Source organism: Fundulus heteroclitus, chromosome 15 (genome assembly GCF_011125445.2).
Source record: "Fundulus heteroclitus isolate FHET01 chromosome 15, MU-UCD_Fhet_4.1, whole genome shotgun sequence".
Classification (NCBI taxonomy): domain Eukaryota; kingdom Metazoa; phylum Chordata; class Actinopteri; order Cyprinodontiformes; family Fundulidae; genus Fundulus; species Fundulus heteroclitus.
In genome coordinates this window covers 344,838-369,255 of record NC_046375.1, presented here as the reverse complement: position 1 = coordinate 369,255, position 24,418 = coordinate 344,838, and the positions used below count along the sequence as shown (strand labels likewise).

The window sequence follows — 24,418 nt, the reverse complement described above, 5'->3', positions numbered from 1 at the left end:
TACTGAGCTGAGTTTAAATTTAGACAGCAGCTGCAGATAGTTTTTAGCAGGCTGTTATGTGACATGGGCAGGTATTGCGTTTTAAGAGGTTTATTATGAGAAGAACTGGATGACAATCAGGAGAGCTGCAGGACGGAGAGCTGAACAAAGTCTGGAGAGAAGTCCAGAGGCTCAAATCTGTCTTCTGCCCAGAAAGAGGCGCCTGAAGCTTATTGTTTGGGGCCTATTTTAGAAAAAACACATCATATTTTCCTGTTTATGTCTTGTTTTCTTGTTTAATAAATACTGACACTCTGAAATAGTTGGTTTAGTTTATTATGATGCCAATAGCAGAGTAATTAAAATCAACAGATTGCCAAATTTAATCATCATAAAACTGTACAACTAAAACCAAATCTGAACTTCACACAGTAAAATTTACTCAAATTGAGCAATTCTTCTCCCAGAGGGACCAAATGTAATCTGTTTGTGAATAAATTTCACTCAATTTGAGTGAATGTGACCCAGACAAATTTACTGTAAATGCTGTAAAAGGCCAACTGGGGCATCCAGTTTGGATTTTGTGCTTTAGTTTTATTTGAAACGGCTCTTAAACCTGTTTTGTATAATGCACAGTATTTTAGTTTTAACATTGCAGTGGGCAGGCTGAAGTTCAACACTGACTTTGACCCCACTCTATGCACAACAACTGCGTCCTAAAACATTGCCGAGAGGAGATTTGAAGCAAGGGGAGTTCAATAATGTCAACATGCTTATTAACATATGAAATGGAAATAAAATGGAAAAGGGGGCAATTTAGGCCAGAATGTGTGGGAGTCAGAGGAAATGGTCAAAGGAATAGCTGTGAAAAGATTACGGGATAATTCCCACTCAGATTCATGTTGTGCAAATTACAAAACGATGTGCAACTAAGAGGAGAAGAGGCATCTCCAGCTATTATTATTATTATTATTATTATTATTATTATTATTATTATTATTATTATTATTATTATTATTATTATTATTATTATTATTATTATTATTATTATTCACATTTTAAATTGCTAACCAAATTGTAGGCAATTTGTGTGTTTAGCTTGATTTGTCAGAGAAAACGTGGCTCCTGAAAGAAATCCGGATTATGTGATTAAAGTTATTTTCTCTCAGATAAAACTCTAATTGGAGCTGCGCTCTGCTGTGTTACGCCGCGGTTGAGTGAAATCATGGTAATGTATCTGTGAAATGTCTCTCTTCTCTTTCAGGAAAAGCTACAAAGGCTGAAAAAAAACCTGTTAAAGAAGCTCAAGGTATGGAGTCAATAAATAAATAAAAATAAACAGATGTTCCCCAGGAACCCTGACCTTAAACTGATTCCAGTTATTTTTCTAACTCCTCAAACTCCAGACAAAGGGAAACAACCACCAAAAACACGTAAGTATGACTCTCAGTTCTTTAACCAGGATTTGGTTCATCAGAAAGACTGAAATCAGTTTAATAACAACAATAAAATCCCTCATGACCAAGCTGAACTTGATATACTGCAAACTTTCATCAACAAACAATTAAAGGAAAAAAAATCCTGTTAAGAAATAAACCTTTGCTGCTTCCATGGGATTTAGGAGGAAAAGTTTGTTGGTGAAATGAACTGATGATCAGCGTCAGAATGTCTTTTTTTTTTTTTTTTTTTTTAGATTTTTATGGTGCAAAAAGCATTTAAACTGAACTTTTTACACTTTTTTTGACATTTACAAAAATTGCTGCTCACTGACTGACTCAAATCCTCCAGGTTGGTCAAAAAGTTTCCTCTCTAAGGAAACCCAGCAGGTTGCATCAAGTCTCTCCAAGCAGCATTCACTCCTCCTGAAAGAGCGTAGAGCCACAGTGGACAGTCGTCTGCATTGTTGATGGCTTTGCAGCAATCCCTCATACTGAGCATGCATGAAGCGACAGTGGAGAGGAAAACTCCCCTTTAACAGGGAGGAGAACCTCCAGCAGAACCAGAACCAGGCTCAGTGTGAACGCTCATCTGCCTCCACCCACTGGGGCTTAGAGAAGACAGAGCAGAGACACAGAAAGCTCAGAAGCTCACATTGACCCAGGAGTACTTTCTATGTTAGATGGTAATAGAGGATAATCTGCCTCCCCTGGATGATGTTACAGCTAACCGAACGCCAGACCAGGTGTACCTTCTATGAAGAGAAAAAAAATCAACTAAAACATAAGATAAAAAAGTTTATAATCCTTTGATCAGCTGTCTCGTCTGAACAGAGAAAGGAAAACCACAATAATGGGTATTATGAGGACCAACATCTATACCTTTGTCCAGTTTTGTGCTTCTAACGTTTACCTAAAGTAGAGGACTAATACATAAGTGTGGGAGTTAGTTTTTTTTGGACAGTAATTATATTTTTTTATATGCTTTGTTAATAGCGAATGAGGAAGACGCTCCTTCCTGTTTGGTCTGAGGTATAAAATCTGTTTTCACCATATTTCCACTGACTGAATCAGTATGAGGAGACGATAAAGCCGATGACAGCACATTAAAAGAATTTAATGAGATGATCTAATTGAGATGAGATTATCCACGTCTTTAAATGTCTGGCATTATTTGAAGAGATTAATGTTTTATGGCATCAATAACTGGCCAGATTAAACCTATAAAGCAGAAGTCATTAATGTGGGGTATTAGCCTGCTGTTCATAATGAGTCAGTCAGTGGATTATCAGCACTGCCCCGAGTGTCCCCACACTTTCCTCATTTCTGACAGACCACCTCCTCTTTTCTACATCTGTCTGATTTTTGGCTGATGAAATACGACAAACCAGAATCAGAGCAGATTTTGTGTTAAAGTACTTCAAACACTCAACCAAAAAGTACTTTAATAGTGTGGAAATGCATGATGAAAGTATCAGTCAGGACTTTCTATTAAAGCTGACCATGATAGAAGTTTTTTCCAATAACTCAAACTTGATGAACTTATTGATAACACATTTGAATGATGTTTAAATCCATGTATTCACATTATATTTTTGGTTTTGATACAACTGAAGATATGTTTACACATTGGTGTGGGGTTTTACGTCTTACATTTCCCATATTAGGTCATGGCCTCTATATAATCAACAGGGTTCAAACACTAAACTACTTTATCTCAGTAAACCGACCCAGGTATCAAACAGTCTGGGTTCAGAAACCTTCAAGAACTAATAAAGTAATAAAGTTAACAAAAGTTAAAAGAATTTGGCATGAAAACAGTTTTTCTTTATGATCGAATAAAAAAACAACTTAGTAGCAAATAAAAATTAGTTCTGTTAGATATTTAAAATAAATCTAGCAATTGGGTCAGTTAGCTTTCTATCCTTACTGTTGTCTTAATTTTCTTTTTTTTAAATCCCCCTTTTCTCTTTTCCTTGCTACCAAGCGTTTAGCCAGCAGCTATTTTTCTTTTCTTCTCTCTCACAGATGAACATATAACTCTTTAATCTCTGTTTGTTATATTTGACTTCTTGCAGAGACTGAAGACGACATTACAGAGAAGACAGAAGAAAAGAAACCAAGTAAGAGCTGCAGAAATGTCATTTGATTACAGTTTAAAGGTCGATGGCAGTCCTTCTGGTAATATTTGCATAAATAATATTTGCGTTATCTCCCTACATCTCTTCGTGATATTAAATCTACTGCATTTCAGTGATTAATTTTGGAAATAGATTATACTTTTCACAGATTATAGCTCCATAAGTCAATTTGTTTAGATTTTTTCTTTTACCCTGAATATGACAATCAGTGGTGTTTTTTATCTGGGCAATATTGCTCAGGTGACTGACGTCGCTGAATTTGTTGTCAGATTTGCAGTTGCTGAGTCGGTGTTAAATTAAAGGGCTATTTCAAAGATTCAAACCAAACTGTATTTGACCACATGCTGATAAAAATGTTTTATATTTCGACTGATCACACCACACTTGGACAGTTACACACAAACAAGAGATTATTCCAGGTACAATTTGAAATTTCTGAAACATATTTTTTGTATTTGACAAAAGATGACATTAGCACATTCAGCACATTAACCACATTAGAAAGAAACAAGCATGAAAAACACGGTGGATGGACTCGCCAGACCTGGACTCAATGTGATTACGAGTTTCTGTTGAAAAAAATTCTGAGATTTCTCTACATGAAAACATGTGCTTCTTAATTTCCTCAAAGATTGAGAAAATTTCTAAAAAAAAGCCGAACCTAATATAAAAATAAATACTTATGATGATATGATGATATGATATATAATATTTATGATTATCATGAGGGAAAGGCTTTTTATTCCTTTGTTCACGTTGGGTGGCTCATCCAGGGCCCCGTTCATCCTTAAACCGCCACTGATGAAAAAAAAAAATTTTTTGTCTTTAACTCAGACAACATCTCTAATTCTTTTCTTTCCAGGCCAGAAATACTTCCAGTGCATCTATTTCCCAGGAAAGCATGCACACTATCCTCTGCGACCTTTCACCCCGGCCGTGTCCCCCGCCATGTTGTCTCCTGCCGTACGGTCGATGCTGGAGCAGCAGAGAGCAGCCAGAGCAGCGGGGCAGTGAGCCGGCTCCCACAGCTAGCCGTGTCTCCTAAGCCAGCAGAGACAGATCTTTAATTCTGTGACATCCTCTGCTTGTGATACCGGACACAGACAAAAAAAGTGGGCAAGTCTATTTTATCCTCAGCCTATTGATTTAGTTAGTGGTTGAGCTGTTGGGGGTCCTTCTCTCACCACCTTTTGCTTCTCAGTCTTTTGCACCCAACATCTTCAACTGTCAAACATTTATTACATGCAATTTTTTACTACGTTGCTATGAGGGGATAATTCATGCACATCCAAATACAGTTCTTTTTCGTGCAAAATCAGATTTTTGAAGTATAAAATTAAAAAGCTGCCAGTTTTGAACTTTATCTGTCACCACAACTTTTTATATTATTTCAAATTTCCACAGTGACGTCCTGCACTGTCCATTTTCATTTCTGCCGCTTACCTGCGGGTGCAAGAGAATAGCATGCAACGGGTGAGGAATCCAAAGCCAGGAGCTCCCACTTTTATCCAGCAGTATTCCTGTCTCCAAACATCCAGCAGTAAAATCCTGCCGCATGCTGATGAACTCCGACACGCTCGCCCTCACAGAATAGTTATCCTGGTTTAACCTTCTCACAGAACATATTTAAATAACAGTTTCACTCCTTAAAAAAAGAAAATTTCTTCTTTTTTATGCCATGTAACACCTGCAGCTAATTGTTGCTTAGTTTCTTGACAAACAATGTGCTTTTACAAAAAGGCAAACATGACCTTTTAAAAAATTACTATGTACAATAGAAAAAAAAATGTAAGCAATGCTCATTACTGCACAACAAAAATCCTGACAAAAACGGTTGTATGTGTAAAGTGACTAGAAAATATTATAAAGATTGATCTGTTAGTTAATACTCATGACATATTATAACTCTAGAGCCAGCTGGTTGGCACGTCTTAACTAAATCTGTGTTGTTGTGGAGATCTGTGGTTAACTATGTAATATTGAGTGGCAAAGTCACAAATGAATATTAATAATAAAAAAACTTGATAAATAGTTTTCTGTATACATAGTGTATATATATATATATATATATATATATATATATATATATATACACACACACACACACACACACACACACACACACACACACACACACACACACATATATATATATATACATCTATATATATATGTGTGTGTGTATGTGATTTATGCATGTGAAATTAGAAATAGAGTAGTACATTTATGCATGAGTTAATTATGCCTCTAAATTATTAAATTCATACTTACATAATTAAATTATGAAATTTATAACAAACAAATGTAAATGCATTACGTGTTGCAATTATTCAAAATGACATCATTATTTATTCATGGATAATTTGCTGTAGAGTGCCATGAAAATAATAAAATGAGTTTGCAACATTAGAAATATGCAGTTGTAAAACGACTATATGTGTCATTAATATTCTATACTTAAAACATGTGTGATCATTTGTTAAAAATGGTTTATTTGATACTGATTTTGGCACATTTAGATTACATTTTAATTCATAATTCTTTTGATTCAAACGTGGCACCTTTGGAGGGCCACACCTTACGGAGGTGCAGTTGCAGGTGTTTTAACGTCTGGAGACAGGAAACTGCGCAGGACAAGTTTGACGCGACCAACTCACGCCATGCTGTGACGTCTGCTGCAGTGAACGAATGTAGTTTTTCTTATCAGCCTGATAAGTTGTCAAGGTTTCCTGTAGCTTGATCCTTCCTGGTTCTGGTGATGCGATCCAGCTACGGGTTCGCCTTTTATGACTGCGAGAACTTTCCTTTTATTGTCTTATTGAATACAACGTCTATGTTACTGTAAAGGTGCCAAAAGGGAGATTGAAACAAACAACAGCTGTACTCCCCCACGGTTCACTTGAAGATTCATCCAGTTTAGCCCTGATGGTTCTATGCAGATGATGGTCATGAAATCATTTTGAAATAAAGTTTAATCTTTAAGATAAGAGAAAAGAAAAATAGTTCGAGGTGCTCATACCGCTGTAATTCTACCAAATATTGCACACCGAGCATCCAAAAGACTTTTTAATTTGGCATGTTGGACCGAAGAGCAGCTAAGCCATGTTTACTCATGTGCTAGTGGATCCAATACATAACCACTGCTACTGAAATCAGACACTAAGTGAAGAAAATAAGTAAAATCTCTTAAACCTTATAAAAGTGGACAATTTATTTCACCTGAGATTTCAGCTATGAGACTGTCATAGAGGAAGACGGCAGGGAAACCTGAGCCCTGATTCAAGCAGTGTCTCTGAAATTCATCGGCAATGAGAATTTTTCTATAACAAAATTTTACCAAAACAGCTCAAATGTGTCAATTCTGAGACTACTTATCACCAGAGGAGTGGAATTTGGCTTGATAACTTGAGTCAGACTCGAACCACAGGGTTGATGACATGACATTTGACCTTGTTGAATTAGAAGAGTCTGGTGATTTGGCTTTGACTTGAACGCCAATGACTTGGGACTTGAGCGTCTTTAGTTGAGCTCATTATGAATTGTTATTAACTTGAAAAGTAAGCTACAGGACTTGGACTTACGGTGTTGTTAGTCTGGACTAGTGACTCGACTATAAAAAAGTTCATACTTGTGACTTGGGAAGTAATGACCAGCTCTAACCTCTGCTGCCTTGCCTGCAAGATGAATTCTCGTGATATTTGTGAGTTCACAAACACAGGAGAATCCATCTTGTACCGCTCCAGCTTCAACCGTTTGTGTCCGAACCAAAAACGGTGCGGGCCAATCACGTTGCAGTATTATGATTTAAGGCGGGACATACCGCTGTGATTAAAGCAGGAGCGGTTGAGCCCACAGCCGAACCAAAACAAACATGGCAGCACAGGAGGATGCAGGCGTAGCTGCTGCTGTCACATGTTTTTAAAGAATCCAGGATTTCATCTTTGATCGTAAAACAGCAAGAAGTGCCTTGACTAGCTTACCTTGTTGTGGTTTCTCATGGCGCCTGCTGTTTACGTTTTCAATTGATACCATGATTGGCTAAAACCAACCTTTGGTAGGCGGGCACTAGGTTGCTTCGTCCAATCAGCTTGGAGAGTTCTGCTGCATTTCCCTCCTTTCCTCAACCGGATTTGATGGAAGCAGGAAAATGCTACACATTATCAATCTGAATCACCAGGTTGCTGCTGATGAACAATTTAAGCAAATTTCATCGTACTCTGAAAGTGCCGTGGACCCTGCTAAACAAACAAGGTGAGAAAGGTTAGATTTTATGTCTCTCAGTTTGTTATGGTGGGTTTTGACGCATTTAACCCTCAGGTTTCTGTGTTCAAAGCAACTCTGGCTTCTGTTCGCTTAAAGGACTGATAAATGAAGCATGAATAGACAAATGCTACCATAGCTAAATGGGATCTGACAACATGTGAACACGTTGTTGGAGTGGACTTAAACCACACCTGTAAATCAGGTGTAAACTTTCAGTTTGTTGTAAATGTTGACTTGGTTGCAGCTTACGCTTCTGTGTCGACTACACTGTATGATCGCACGGTATTTACATTGTACAGCTACAGGAATGTTGCTATTTTTTTATTTGATGAATACTGTAGATTTAATGTCAGTTAGGACAGACGGTGATATTATAAAAGAAACAAACAGAATCAGTTTAATCTGACGTTGTGTTTCAGAATATTTTCATGTCTTCCTGAGGAGGAAAATGTTGTTGAAGCTTGAATTCATGTTTTGTTAAAAAAAAAAAAAGGTGTCCAGCCTTTTTAATGCATGCTCTTTTAAAAAGGCACGTTGTTACATTTTATGACACGGCTTTGCCTTGACATTTTTGTTTATTTTATTCCTTCATCCCTTCATTTCATTATGTTAGTTTTTCTGTAAACCACAGCTGCACCGAAATTGGGACATTTTTACTGATTACTTAACTTTACTTAATCCTCTGAGTAGAAAAAATCTGTTTGTTGGGATTTTTTTAGACTGTGTGCAGAATCAAAGTAGTGCAAAATGGTGTTTAGCCGTGAAATGTCATAAATATGTATTCCATTTTAATTTATAGAAGATATGTTTTATTGCTGTCACTAACTTTGGTGCTGCTTCTGACCATTTGACCAAGTAAACGGGTTGAAATTAAAGGTGAGCGATCTGCTTAACTTCCACTCTTACCTACTGCACATTTCAGGAGTGTGTTGAAGGAAATCAGATCCAGATCATTTGTATGGGTTCAGAACTCTAATGACATATTTAATAATAACAGAAATTGGATCCTAGTTGAAATGGTAAATTGACTGAATTTATGTCGCACGATTTTAGTCCTACTGACCGCTCAGATCGCTTTACAGTAGTCACACTCACAAAAACGCACACATTTATGCACCAAGACGCAGCACAGTAGGCAACTTGGGTAAGTGCCTTGCCCAGGGGCCATTGGACATGTGGCAGGAGCAAGCTAGCATCAAACCCACAAATTTCACATATCACTACATATCCATCTTACTGCTACTTCACCAAAGTGTTTTTTTTTTTTTGCTTTTGAGGAACTGGCTGTGTAAATAAGGAATATTGGAGTGTATTTTTCTTTAAATACGCATCCTGTTTGTCATTAGAAGGCTTAAAAGACATAGAAAATATGCATGTTTTATTAAAAAAAACGATTTGTGTTTGAGGCCTTCTTTGTTTGAGAACTTTGTTGTTTTTAGTACATTTGTCGTTTATGTTCACCGCTTTGGTTGCTATCCGACACAATTAATGTTCTGCATTTCATTTGTACTTAATTTTTTTTTTTAAATACATCACCCATCAAATACAAGATTTCACTTGGAAGGTGAGAGGCCTTTGAGTTACTAAAGGTTTTTTTTCTCAACACAAGAAGGTGGACCTTTAACATTTAAGCAACAGAAACAAAAAGTTGGTCACATTGAGATTAGAAAAACAGTTTTACAGATTTTTATTGTATATAAGTTAGGATCTTTTTTTTTAGCTTTTGAATAGTTAACATTTAAAACACTTTCTTTTACAAGTTTTTAACAAAATACATTTAAACTATGCTTGTATGCTTCTGCTTTTTTCAACATTTTTTAAAAAGCAACGAAGCCTCAGTTGTTAGTTTAAAAATAATTCAGCTTTAAAGCCAGTAACCATTCGTTCTGTATTTGCAGCGATAAAACAATAGTGAAATTATTGTCACGAATGGTAAGGTTTTTTTCTTTCTAGAATAAACTCTTGTTTATTTTGTTATTTTTTATGTTTTATGCATGACAATGTCCTCTGAAAAATACTAACCCAGTACCCTTTTTGCTCCATTTGACGGGGCTATGGTGCACACATGTGTTACGCTGACTTTTGGATGTAAAAACCAAAACAAGAGCAAAACGCACAAAGCCTTCAGACGCAACAAACAAAAGCTGGTAGTGCTTGTTGAAGCAGCATCACAACACTGACAGCAGAGTTTTTAGAAGAAGCCAGTTGTTTAAACAGTGCTACATAAAAACTGCGTTTATCTCTCAGTTTTATGTAATATAAAGCAGAACTGCCTGATCCAGAACCATTTCTCCAGCCAATTAGATGACTGGAGAAACGTTTGAGTTCTCTAAAATGTCAGTGGGAAAATGTCAGAGATTGCTTTGTAAAGTGTTGAAACATTCACTACAACTGGGTTTTTGTGTTGTAACTTGAATAAATGTTTGAAGTTATTCATGTATCATTGTTTCTATCAAACATCTGAATGGATGTAAATTTGTTCTCATGAGAATCGTCTCCACCTTTAAATTGACGTGAATGATTTGTTCAACAGACACCACTGCCAAACGGATTTTGCATGTATTTCTGTCAAGGAAAGACATTTATTTTTTAAATTCTAATATTCATTTATATAACCCTGTCCAACAGCCAACCTGACAGCTAAAGTGTTTTACATTAAAATAAAGTAAAAACAGATAAAACAGAGACAAAAGAATAAATCTGGAATAAAATGCTACTGAGTATTAAAAGCCTTCCTGAATAAAAACTTCAAAGTTTGGATTTAAAACGGTCTGTGATTGAGCAGAATGGGCGCTGTGTCAGCAAAAAGGTTATATTTAGTTAATAAACTCTCAGTTGTGACTAAAGCTGTTCCCCTTCTTTAGGCAAATCCTCAAAAGTCTGATGAGAGAATGTCTTGAGAATTTTCTTTTTTTATTGCAGAAGGTAGAAGTTAATGTAAACATTATTTAATTTGTTGTGTTTGTGACAATGAACTGAAACCTATGAAGCATGATTGGGCTGTGGAGGGAGAGGGAAGTTGGAAAAAGTGGCAGGATTACGTACCTTTACGTGGTAGATTCTGAAAATACAAAGTAGCAAAAGAGAAACTATAAACTGATTTTGACGAGATTTTAGACATGTGAACAAAACAAGGTTAGTTTTAACATATTATATTAAAAAAGCTGGAAGTGTAAAAACTTTCCAAACGAATGCCACAGTTGGTGTGTCTGTTCTGTCACTTTGGTCCTGTGTCTGGATGATTCATGATCGTGATTTTCATGTGTTCACTCTTGGCTTTGTTAATTCTGGTTGTGTTGCTTGTGTATTAGTTTTGACTCTTATGTTTAGTCTTAGCTTTTAACTTCTACTACTACTTTGGTTCCCCTTTGGATTCGTTTTGTGTTCAGCATTTCAACGCTCAGCTGCTGTGGATCGATCTCACCTTTTTTCATGTCGCTGATCTCCTCCCCAGCAGTTTTTTGTGTCCTGTCTGGCAGTGTGGCATTAAGAAGTGCTGTCCTTATGCCAAAGAGAACCAAACAAGTGGAACATTGCTGCTGTTGCCATAGCGCTCCGCTTGATTTATATACGCATTAGGGTTTTTTAGATTTTATGCTGGGACTATTTCATGTTCAGTGGACAATAAAACAGGAAGTTAGAAGAGAAAAAGATGAGAAAAAATGCTAAAAGGTAGAAAAGGTGAAAAAAATAGAGGAGAGGAAAAGGAGCGAACAAGATAACATCCTCAGAGTCTGCTTCTACACCTGCAAAGAGAGATATAAAAGGAATAGTAGAACAAACAGCCAACGCCTTGATACCATCACTGAAAAATAGACAATATTATTTAATACGGAAAGTATAAAGGGACAGTTAAAGATAATAATAGGATTTTCTGTACCGAGGTGAATCTGGATCCAAGCACCTGTAGGTGTTTGTGAGAGTGAACATGTGTTTGTAAGGTTTATCCATGAGAAAAATGCTCAATAGTGGTTGTGAGAAGCCAAAGGAACCCCCCCCCCCCCCGACCACTGAGGCAGACATCAGGGGAATCAGAACCCCAGATGCCTGAAAGGACCTTCAGAGCAAAGGTGCCCAAAAGGGGCCAACACAGTTGCCTTCCTCATCCCAGGAGAGAGCAGAGAGGAGCCCCAGGAAACCCCCAACAAACACGACGCGGAAGCCACCAGGAGCCGTGGGGACGAGCCCACGGGCTCTGCTGGCAGTCTGCGATGCTGGAGTGGATCCAGCCATGGGGACCCAAGGCCCAGGGTGCCCAGCCCCCACAGCGGGGAACCGACAGAGCAACGGGGTCCAGGCCCCGCGAAGCAGCCGGCAGGAGTGAGATGCACACACACCGAGCACCCAGCCCCAGTTTGCTTCTCTCTGTCCTGGCCTCACTCTTCTGTTAGCAGCCATATTCTGGTTCTGTTGCTCATGCCTTCTCCATTGCTCTGTTTCATCCTGTTTCTGGACTTTTCTTTATAAATATCATCTCCACTATACACCTGCTAATGCCCTGTTTTGGATCTGGGTTCTACATCTACATGCCAAAACGTGTACTAATAGAAATCTAGGTTTAAAATGCCCTTTTGTTATGGAAACATCTAAATAATTTATGAAAACTCAGACTTTATCAGTGGGGTTGATTTAAACCTTTGAACCTTGATTTGAATGTTTTTTTGTATTTAAAGGTTATTTAATTCATTCAGTGAAAGCAGCCATTGATCAGATAAGTGGACAAACTGAGGAGCAGAAATAAAGGCAACGCTTCCAATGCCTTCTCAGGGATCCTCTGCAGGCTGTTAATCTGGAACAAATGGATATAAATGATAGAAATGCTTAGTCTAGATTTGGTTAGATTCGACTTTAGCTGATATATGCGCCGCCCTCACAGTGTTATCCTCATAAACAGCTGGGATTGCTTTCAGTCCGTTTTGTGCCGCTGTAGTCAGTCACACTGACAAGAGAAAGCTATAATAAGGTTAATTTTGGCCACTGTAGCATTGATAAACTTTAACTTATATGAAAATGTAATTAAAAAGCTTGCCTGTAGACTGAATTCCTTACGTTTCCAATTAGTCAACAGTTGAACTAAAAGAGTAAATGTGTACACGTTCCTTGGATTGATATTAATTAAAGGTCAAAGAAAATCAACATGGGAACTTTACCACTTTCAGGAAAAGCAGTTCCAGCCTCAGCATCCTTCTACCGATGTGCTCACTGTCCCTCCTCTGTAAGTCCAAACCATCTCAGTCTGGCCTCTCGCCCTTTATCTCCAGAACATCTAGCAGTATCTGTCATTCAGATGAACTCAACCCTGATCCTCTCCATCCTCATCACTCCCCAAGTCAAGCTCAACATCTTCATCTCTGCCACCTCCAGCTCTGCCTCCTGTCTCTCTGAACCAGACACCACCGTCTTCTACACCTTTCCTTTCCTTCTTGCTTAGACTCTTTTATCACACAACACACCTGACACTTTTCTCCACCTGCTCCGACCTGCTTGGACACGTTTCTTCACCTCTTTTCCAAACTCGCTGTTGCTCTGAGCTGCTGAGCCAAAATACTTTAACTCATCCTCGTTCTTCTTCATCTCAGCTCCTTAAAGTAACCAACATGAAGTTGTTTCCTTGGTAAATTATATAGATTAAAATATGTACATATTGGTTGTTCCACAGTGATACAATGTTGCCTACAGGTAACCTTTGGAATAAACCCTTTATAGAGTTCATTTTATTAAGGTTTTACATATAAAACCTGGTGCAAAAATTCCTGATAATCTGGTAAAACTTGTTTTGTCTCCCATTCTTAAATGGGTTGATTTTTATTTCAGCATCTGGGTTATATATGATCTTTTATTTCTAAAATTAGCAGTTTGATAAATATTTTAGGTATTTTCTTCATGCTGGACTTTGACAGTGACACGAGGAGTTTTCTGTTGGTGTGTTTTTAGGTGATGTTTAACTTTTATGCAACCGTACTTACTGATCTGTTATGGGCTAACCTAAATTTTCATTTCCGATTTTGGCCTTATGCAAATTTGTGCTTTTTGAGCCAATTAAGGAAAACTTCACATATGAAAGCAATTAGCTTTCTATTCAATTCAATTCAATTGTATTTATATAGCGCCAATTCATGAAGCATGTCATCTCAAGGCACTTTACAAAGTCAAATTCAATCATATTATACAGATTGGTCAAAAAAATGTCCTATATAATTCTTCCTATATTCTGAAGTCTTCCCATGATTTGTGTGTGAAAACTGTTAAATTAAGGAGTAAGATGATTGCATCCTTATTTTTAAATACTTTAAAGTATTACAAACAGAAGGAACAGAATCTAAAACAACAGAGTGAGAAATTCTGCATGTCCATATTTATTTTAATCATTTTACATTTCAGCAAATTGTCTTGGAGGACATTTACAGACAGAACACCTGCTAACTGGACAGTTTCTGCTCCTATAATATACTGGCTTTCCACAATAACGTCACTATTCTGCTTTAGTGTCGTCGTCCTACTCGTCCTACAGCGACTTTACAATCAAAAAACTGTGAGAAAGGAATAAGTGAGTAAACACAAATTTATGCATTCATTTTTTCCCCCCTATGAAATTACCAATCAGTAAAAAAAAAAAAAAATGAAAAAGTTCATTCAGTGTCATCAGTGCACAAATACTTGATAATCAGAGACAATACATCAGATTTAGAATGGAAGATGTGGCTTTGGCTGAGACATAATCAACACAATTCAAAGTCAGTGAGAATTAAACCTAGAAGACTGAAGATTAATACAAAACAAATGCAGAATATTGTATCACAAGAGAGCGCCGGAGTGCTGAAAAACGACGTAAACACTGATAAACGAATCCCATTTCATTACGGGAGCAGTTTAGTAAGCAGGCTGTATACAACGTGTTATCGCTGCTGAAAGGTTTAATTTGTGAAAAAAAAAAGATTCAATCAGTGATAAGTCATTCAGCTCAGGTGTATGAAAGCCGAGGACATCTATTGTAAGTCAAACTTCAGTGTCATGTCTGTTTTCTTTAATGTGCATACAAAACAAACTGCAGTTTCAAAACCAAATAGGCTGCAAACCACATCAGAGACCATTATGGAGGTTTATGTAAACAGTAATAATTTTTTATATGGGCCATGTGGGCAATCTCCCAGGGTGGCATTAGAAAAGGGAACAAACAACCATGGGATTAAAGAAAAGGCCTTAATCTGCCAGTTGTGCCTTGAACATAGCTTTCTATTACTATTCTGCATGTGCAATCAGCTGTAAGAAACCATTTAGGCAAACAGGAGCAAAGGGTACTTTTCTTTTACCTTTCTGTACAGAAAAGATGTCGTTCCTATTGTTCAAACTTTTAAATAATTATTCTGACTCCGGATCAGGGCAACTTTAGGCCAGGAGGTATTTCCTGGTTTATGAAGACCTGAATAGCATTTCCTAACAGATTCTGATCCTTAGAGTGGCCGTTATACTACTACAATATAGCGATTACGCATCTATTTCAGGTGCGACTGTAAAAACGTTTTAAACTTATTTTTTGCAAGGGAGAATAAACTGAGTGGCACACTTGCTTTTGTAATTATGAAAAACAAATACGGTGAGTGTAGCTTGTTAAAGACCGCTGTTACTGCATTGGAAGATAAGGATAAAAATACAAATTTGAGTACATTTTTTGGGAGATATTTGTGATAAAGGAACCTCCAGGATGGCTTCATGGGTGGTTTTCAGACTTTTCCACATTGCACAGATGTGTTTAAAATTCTGATCAACACAGGAAAGACAAAACATCAATGCAGAAAAACATTCAAAATGCTGAATTTCTTAAATATGAAACTTATTTCAGATTGCTTACACTTAAAAAGCCCACATCTGATATTTTCATAATAAATATTATCAATTTTCATAAAATACTGACAAAATGAACATCAAAAATACTGAGTGCTTGGTGAAGCACCACCAGAAAAAGAAATCTTCACACGTGTGTCGTTCTGTATATCCATCTGTTAAATACTTTTACAAGAAACAACCTGTGAAATTCCCCTGAACACTTTAAACCGTCGGTGGAGCGGCAGGATGCTCTGAGTTTAACGGAGTGGAGCTATATTCAAGCAGTATACATGTTTATTTCATGTAAACGTTTAATCCCAACAACTGGAAGCATCTACAGTGGCTGTGTGAGAGTGTGTGTTCCTGCTTATGTTACATCTCCTCCTCCTGGATGTCCGACCCCCCCTGTGATCTGGAAAAGGATCTGGAAGAGGATCATTGGCGTCTCTCTGATGGAGTCACATTTGTTTTCTGGATCTGATTACATTTTAAGTGGCACAATAATATTCATTTTCTTGCAGACAAAATCTTAAGTTTAAAAGTAGAGAGTGATATACACAAAAAAATCATGGCTGTTGTTCAGTTGTACATAAAAACATGTGGAAAACTTTTGTTGGTTGATTAAAAGGTGGGACTTCAGTTTTAGTTTTTATGGTGTTTTTATGTTTTTTTTATGGAATAAGTGGACTAAAGAGCTGCAGAATGGAGCGGGAGAAAGAAGGTGGGATCAGATCTTGGCCTGGGGTCTTTCTGCATGCCGTTTGCATGTTCTCCCCACACATGTGGGTTCTCTCTGGGTACTCTGGCTTTATCTCACAGAAACAACATGCATGTTAGGTTAATTGGTCTTTCTAAATCATACTTAGGACTGATTACAGCTGACTCCAACTAAATGGCTGCAAATGTTACACCTCTGTAAAGGGGAATAATGAAAGAACCATGACGGACACGGTGTTACTTCTGTCGTTTCCGATGCCGTAATGGACGACAAGAAGCAATGTGTTTCGCCTTTTTCAATCCAGACTCAACCAATCGAGACAACTTCGGAAAATAAACTCTTAAAACATAAAGTCTAAAAAGAAACAACTCTCCAAATGCTGGATACAATCGTACTTAGAAAGGTAACATTAAATAAAACACATTTTAAACCAATTTTAACTTATGCATGTTTTTACTAAATCATTCTGTGGCCTTTGAGTTGCCAGACCAGAATAACCGATAACAGATCCCCAGGTCAACAATCAGTGCATCTGATTCCCAGTAACATTACAGTATTAGAGGAATTAAGTATGGTGGTTTTTCCATTATACATCTCCCACATGCTAAAAACATGAAATAACATGAGGTTTTGCCAAATGATAATACAAAAATATTATTTTGCTCATGTTTTCTTTATAACCATTCCTCTCTTTAAGATATAACATATTTGGCATATAATTTTGGTCATTACCCAGATGCTTAGGGGTCAGAGGCAAGTTTATATTCAATAGCCTTATTGTACCCTTTTAAACTTTTTCCACAAAATAATTTTAGAAATCAAAATTGTCAATTGTACATTTTTTACCCAGTTTATAGAACAGAAGCATGTCCTTCATGGAGACTTTAGACTTGAAACACAAACTTTGATTATGTCAGATTGCAAACTCATGATCTTGCAATGTCTGGTTACCCGAAAAAAGAGAAGTTTGGAAATATTTGCTTAATCTTTTAAAAGTATGCATGTCCCAATCAGTGTTAGAGCTTTAAGTTTTAAGTGATCCGTATCGGAGTACCAGCCTAACTTAGCTCCTGATACCTTTTGTTGGTGTACTTTCTATTTTATGCCAGCTGCACCCTCAGTGAGCCAAGCGGACACATTTTGCACAACTAGTTTTTATAAATGGCTGCTTATTTTCACAAGCACAGATTGTAAACTTAATTATTACCCATTTTATGTTGATCAATCTAACCAGTCTGGGTTTTACCCTTCACAGAGATGCCCACAGTGAAAGCAAGACTGTGTTGGCTGCTGCAGCTCCTAAGCTTTTTAGCATCATTATTAATGCCAATGACTTTAGCTTAGTGTTGTATCAGATTGTGACTCTTTACAGGTAAATACATAATGTCTAAATGCTGAATAAACTTAGGGGGGAAAATGACAAATTTGCATTTTTAACACTAAGCCAAAATCAATTTGAAAAGCCTTCTCGTCTTGAAATACATAATTAAGATGTTGGAAAAAGATCCAAAACTATTAAGACATCCTACAATTGTTTTTTTAAATTACTCATTATTTGAGACCAGACAAAACAATTCTAACCTGACATTTGTGGAACTTGCTGATACTAACACTTAGGGTGTTTGCAGGAAATCTATCCAATATTTAAAAAGGAAGGTAAAAAATAGATGTTTAAAGAGCGATAGACTCGCCTGTGTGCTCCTTGTGAAACATATGGCAACAGATATTTTATGCAGAAACTGCAGGAAACCTCAGAGTCAAATTATTACTGATTTTAAACAGCTTGTTGCTCAGGGGGACAAACTGATAATATATCCAGCAAATGAAGAGTTTGACCACCAGCGTGGCTGATTATTATCTCTGTGGCTAGGATCTGAAGCCAGATGAGAAAGCACACGCCGCTCTGCTCTGAGAGGTGTGATGCTTTAACAATCCAGCTGTCTGCTCTGGTTGCGGCCGGCCACCTGATGCTTCCTGCCTGCCGGCTCCTCTGGGATCCGCTCGGCTGCCCGTTTGCCAGCCCGGCTCTGCTGTGACGCTCAGCAGAGAGACAAATTTTTCCAACCTGCTCGTCGAAGCTTAGCGCTTCATACGCCTGTGGTGAATCGCTGATGTGGAAAAACTGTAACAGCCATTTATCAAACTGCGGCGGATGGGGCCAGTTTCATTTGAACAAACTCTGAAGGAAAGTCTGAGTGTCATAAAAAAAAAAAACAAGGTGAAGCAAACGGCAAAAGTTGGTCTTGTTAAAGCTACCCTATCTATGCTGTAGAAATTTAAATAAGAATCTGGCTAATTATAACATCTGTACTCTAAATATAAAATTTAACCTAAACTCTAAGTACTTTAATGTCTTTATACAGAAAATAAATGTCCAAACTGTTAGGAATATGTCTGGATTTTCCTCTCATCGTGTTTACATAACGGACAAAAAAATAAGATAAATAATTCATTATTGTGTATCTATGACCTACATTTACTAATAAGAGACATGCCATTGCAGTATGGAATGTCTGCAGGTCCACAAAGGACCTTAAGGAGAGTTTTTTTTTTGTCAGCAACAGTAAAAACAAACAAAGAGAAACAGAACATTATACATTTGTGCAACATGGGTTATAAAACCCCGCTGCTGTCAAAATTTAACCCGATTTTAAAGTGGGACGTATTGCATGGTTGACACCTCATTGCAACATGATCAGCAGTGCTGCTTAAACTAGACACACCTGCTTAAACTAACGCAGGGCGTCAATCTCTGCAATTACTAATGAACGGAGACATTCAACCGTTTTGGAACCGTTCTCACTCCCAACTTACCAAATATGAATGCTTGGTCATAATAATTCTTGATTAGACACCATATTTTGTTTAAGATGCAGTGACACAGTCAGAAATAGATGCATTAAGACCAGGGATAATATGGCGATGCAGAAAATACAAAAGATTGACTGTAGCAAAGGCCAAGAGTGCATTATTGGCATTGGCAGTGGTTAGCAGAGCTGTAAAGATTTAGTTGATGGTGATCTGGGATTGGGCTCGAGCGATAAAGTTGTCCTAATGTTGCCAGTGCGTAAGTGTTGCGCTGACCAAGTATTGTTAGAGGAGAAGTGGAGAGTGAAAACTTGCTGACATATTCATACCATGACGCCTTACATTGTTAGAAATTCCCAGAACCAAACACAGAAATGTAAAAAGTGAGTTCATATTTAAGCGTTAAAAGTGATAGCTAACCTGATGTCGGCCAGAGTGGTTGCAAATTTAAAATTCAAAAATGCAAAATAGTTCCTTTTTTTTTTTAGCTGCATCATAAACATGAACCCGAAGTGAGTGCAAAGAAAATAAACTGCAGAGCCTATTTCTGCGTTATGTACATGTGATTTCCTGCAGAAGCAGAGGATATGCTGCACTCTATAACGTCTATTCCTATAAATCTTACACATTGAGAAAGCATTTACCCTGAAGTGATAAGTTAAGCTGCTGCTACTCCGTGATAATCTTAGATTTAATTAATTTGTTTGGGGGGGAGAGGATGAACATTATTACCAAAAAGCCCAATCTGTTGACACGACATGTGCCACAAAGTAAGGAGACCTTTGCTTTTATAGAATTGTGTTTAGCCGCGTTTTTGTGGCTACCCATTAAATTCTGCCCAGCAAACAGGAGGATGTGAGCTTGCGGCTTTTAGGCTCTCTAATGGCGGAGGAGAGCCCGCTTTTCGGTGACATCTGGGTCAGACGCAGCGAAAATAGCTGAAGGGGAATGAAAGCCGATGATTCATAGAGCCAACTCTTACCGTAAAGGGAGGTTTGCTTTTTCCAAAAGATACCTGGAGAGAGACGTAACTTTGAGACATTACTGTCACTGGAAAGATGCAAAATCTTCTACGAGACCCCTCCCCCCCCCAAAAAAAAAAAAACAGTTCCTGCTTTCCAGCTCAGGTTGAGAAGGATGAATAGTTCCTTTTGGTTACTCTGAGGCCGCCTTCTTGTCCATATAGAGTGTTTTTCTTCACAAAGATATAAAAAAAAGAGTGCTGCTTACAGGAGCCGTGGCCAGAAGCCCTCTTTAAAAGATGCTTTGCAGTTTCCACACATTCGTCCTAATCTTGTAATACTCGGCAACCGTGGGAACCGTTACCTTCACACATCCAGGGCTCCTCCGTAGCTTTGCTTTACAACATGAGTTCCCCCCCCCCCCCGCTCCGTCCTGGATTGTTTAAAGACTTCATATTTACAGTTTCTGCAATTGGCACTTGACATGTAACTACATAAATAAATATACTGTGTAGAGGACCATCAGAAGCTCGTCGGTTTCCCCTCAGTTTCCAGAGGCGTCTCCGCTGCCGTCTGCTTTCCGTGAAGTTCTGAAGTTCCGACAGCAGCAGCTGCTTTTTTTTTTTCTTTTTTTTTGAAGTAAATTGTCTTTTCGCAGAATGCGAGTAGCTTCCAGTGTGTGCACGTGTAATTATTTAGGAAATGAAATATGGATTTGTTTCTGCTCCTCCACCATAATTATGTGGGTTTTAGTCCAACGAGAGCAGCGGCTGCATGTTGTCTTCTTCGCTCTTGACTTTGTCCGGTCTCTTCAGGACTCCTGGTTCCACCACCGACTGAGACCTACAGGAGCGAAGCAGGCAATACGGTCACAGTTTCAATTATACGTTTACTAATAAAAATCCGAAAAGTACAGGACTGTCTCAGAATATTAGAATATCGTGAAAAAGTATACTAGTAGGCTATTCAACTAATCACTTGAATCGTCTAATTAACTCGAAACACCTGCAAGGGTTTCCTGAGCCTTGAAAAACACTCAGCTTGGTTCAGTAAACTAAATCACAAGTATGGGGAAGACTGCTGATCTGACTGCTGTCCAGAAGACCATCATTGACACCCTCCATCAGGAGGGTAAGACACAAAAGGAAATTTCTCAAAGAGCAGGCTGTTCACAGAGTGCAGTTTCAAAGCACATTCACAAAAAGTGTGTTGGAAGGGGGAAATGTGGCAGGAAACACTGCACAACCAAGATCTGGCACCTGCCCACATTGCCAAAACCACCAGTAACTGGTGTACTGACCATGGCATTACTGTCCTTGATTGGCCTGCCAATTCCCCTGACCTGAACCCCATAGAGAATTTGTGGGCTATTGTGAAGAAGAAGCTGAAAGACACCAGAGCCAACAATGCAAATGAGCTAAAGGCCGCTATTGAAGCATCCTGGGCATCCATAACACCTCAGCAATGCCACAGGCTGATTGCCTCCATGCCACGCTGCATTGATGCAGTAATCTGTGCAAAAGGATTCCCAACCAAGTACTGAGTGCATTAATGGACATTTTCAAATGTTTGATTTTGTTTTGCTGTTATAATTTTTTTTTTTACTTGGTCTGAGGAAATATTCTAATATTGTGAGATAGGATTTTTGAGTTTTCTTCAGCTGTACGCCATAATCAGCGATATTAAAACAATAAAAGGCTTGCGATGTTTCAGTTGATTTGTAATGAATCCAGAATGTATGACATTTCATGTTTTTTTAATTGTATTACAGAAAATAAAGAACTTTATCACATTGTTCTAATTTTCTGAGACAGTCCTGTATGCTATGCATTTGTGCTTAGTCCGCTTTACTTTGATGTTTCTGAATGAAGTCCAGTGCAGCCGACCTCCTTAACGTCTCACCTACTAAATAACGTCTGTGGTTTATTTGGATTTCAGGACCCATGCAGCTGCTCTGTTTCTGGCCTCAGAGGTCTGTTGGAGAACTTTAGTGAACAAACAGCATCACAACGACCGAAGAACAGAGCAGGCAGGTCAGCGAGAGAAAGTTGTGACGACATTTAAAGGAGGATCTGGTGTTAAAACAGTATCCCAGCCTTTGAACGTCTCACAATTCAATCTGTCATCCAAAGATAGACGCCCTATGGTCAAACTAAAACCTTGCTAACACATACGTCCACCTAAACTGACAGACCGGGCGAGAAAAGCACCAATCAGAGGAGCAGACAAGAGGCTCGTGAACTCTGGACGAGCTGCAGGCGATGCACAGCTAAGAGAAGGTGTTAACAGGACAGCCATCAGTCCTAAAATAAACGCGTTGTTGAAGGAAAGCCTTAGGAAGTCCTGTTTGCCCTGAGGCAGTCAGATGTGACACAAACAAAACTTTTTGGCTATGATGCAAAATGTTGCCTGAAAAACTAACAGTCCAAATAAATCATGGTGAAGGGAAGCTTTTCCTCAGCGAGCATCAAGAAGCTGATCTGGACTGATGGAAAGATGGTTTGAGACAAACATGGCTCTGTCAGGGAGGAAAACCTTTAAGGGGCATCGATAGACTTTAGACTGGGGTGTAGGTTCACCTTCCAGCCAGACGACGGCACTAAACCTACAGCCAGAGCTACTGGTGTGGTTCAGGTCAAACTAGAATAGCCTCGTCAACATCTAGATGTAACATTAATGGGAATGTGTCAAAACCCAAAAGTGCATGTCACACCTTTAAGTTTTTTTAAATGTTAGATTAGAAAAAATCCTTGTTCTTTGAGGTCACAAATACGCTCTCTTTGCGTTGGTCTATTACACAAAAACCCAATAAAATGCATTAGAGGTTGCTGTTCAAAGGGTTAACACAACCAGAAAAACTGGTATGAATACTTTTACAAGGGACTACACTTCTCCTACTAGTTGTGACATAGATGGCCAGGATTACTGCACTACTGCTAAATGCTTCTTTGTGTTAAAGATTCAAAGATTCTTTATTGTGTTAAGGCTGCCAGACTGCGATTAAAGATCCTAGATTTCATGTATTTTGATCGCAAGTCAGATTTTGTAGTGAACAGTCGATGCTTGAATCAAGTCGCCGCATTAGATCAACGCATTTTTAGACTCCTGTTAGTAATTGCTGGGCAGATGCAAAGAAATATCTGCAGTAAGATCCAACTCACGTCGTTAGATGTGTCCTAAATGTTTTAAAAACAAATTGATCAATGAATAACATATTATTTAAAGAATATTTTAATCAAAATAATCAAAAAAGGAGAAATCCTACTGAATTAAAAAAAACATTTTTATTGTACACACACACACACACACACACACACACACACACACACACACACAAACGCACAATGAAGATTAATTATCTGATGATTAATTACTGACTGATTATTTAGCAAAAAAATGGCCATCCTGAGAGCCCCCCCCCCACCCCCCCCCCCCCCCCCGCAGCGACAGTTTGTTGTCAGCTCAGGGTTGTTATTCCTCCGTATTATGAACAGATTTGAGTGAATGAGTCGCATTGTGTCTCGTGCTGTTCACATGATTTACTGTCACAGTGAATCATGTTGTTCAGTGGCCAGTGGCAGGGAGGTTACCACTCTACCAGGGATATTCTGTACATCTACATTTCTCTGGTTTGAATATACCTACTATTGTGGTTTAGGTGAGCCAAACATTTTTTTTAAAGAAATTACCAAGGTGAAAGATTGTTAAATCCCTAGAGGAAATTCACCAAGCAATCCAAATTGATCCAATCCCCAATTCATGAAGGAAATTTCACTACATACATCTATAGGCAAACATGTCAGTCATTTCTAGATTTTTTGGGGGTCTTATAATAGTCAGCCTTGCTTCAGTCACAAAAATGCAGATTCTGCAGTGCAGAAAATGTTTCCATGCAGTCAGCTCCAGGTCCTGACACAGCACCAGCAGCAAGGATGAACTGTATCTTCTGTTCAATCATTATCAGAATTTTAACAAAGTCTGCCATGCAGGAGGTGCATGACTCGTTAACAAGGTGCATGACTAGTTAACGAGGTGCATGACTCATTCTGCAACTTTCTGCATGAGATGTCTTTACATCTTCATGCAAACCAATCAGAATGTTGCAAACAGTTGGTATTTGTTCCAGCTGTAGTTCACATAATTGTAAATAAATATTTTTTTCCCTCTAAATACATACATAATGTTTATCAAATATTGGTAAACAGGGTCGGAGAAGATAAGAGCCATTTGTCCTTTACTGCCACTTTAGGAACATGTACCTTTAGACCTAAAGCTGAATAAAGGTGT

General features: G+C 38.1%; 2 protein-coding genes across 8 annotated transcripts in view; one reads left to right on the top strand and one right to left on the bottom strand.

The window, feature by feature from the left end:
- The window catches only part of trdn (triadin), a 30,457-nt gene extending 25,801 nt beyond the window's left edge, over positions 1–4,656 (top strand). For all 7 annotated transcript variants that reach the window (XM_036147173.1, XM_036147176.1, XM_036147175.1 and 4 more), the window contains 4 exons: positions 1,244–1,288; positions 1,386–1,412; positions 3,494–3,538; positions 4,419–4,656. In XM_036147173.1, the coding sequence (XP_036003066.1) occupies positions 1,244–1,288; positions 1,386–1,412; positions 3,494–3,538; positions 4,419–4,570 (269 nt within the window). In that variant the 3' untranslated portion in view covers positions 4,571–4,656. The remainder of the gene's footprint in view (positions 1–1,243; positions 1,289–1,385; positions 1,413–3,493; positions 3,539–4,418) is intronic.
- A 13,247-nt stretch (positions 4,657–17,903) lies between these two features.
- The window catches only part of clvs2 (clavesin 2), a 51,170-nt gene continuing 44,655 nt past the window's right edge, over positions 17,904–24,418 (bottom strand). The window contains exon 5 of the mRNA XM_036147169.1: positions 17,904–20,974. Coding sequence (XP_036003062.1) covers positions 20,881–20,974 — 94 coding nt within the window. The 3' untranslated portion in view covers positions 17,904–20,880. The remainder of the gene's footprint in view (positions 20,975–24,418) is intronic.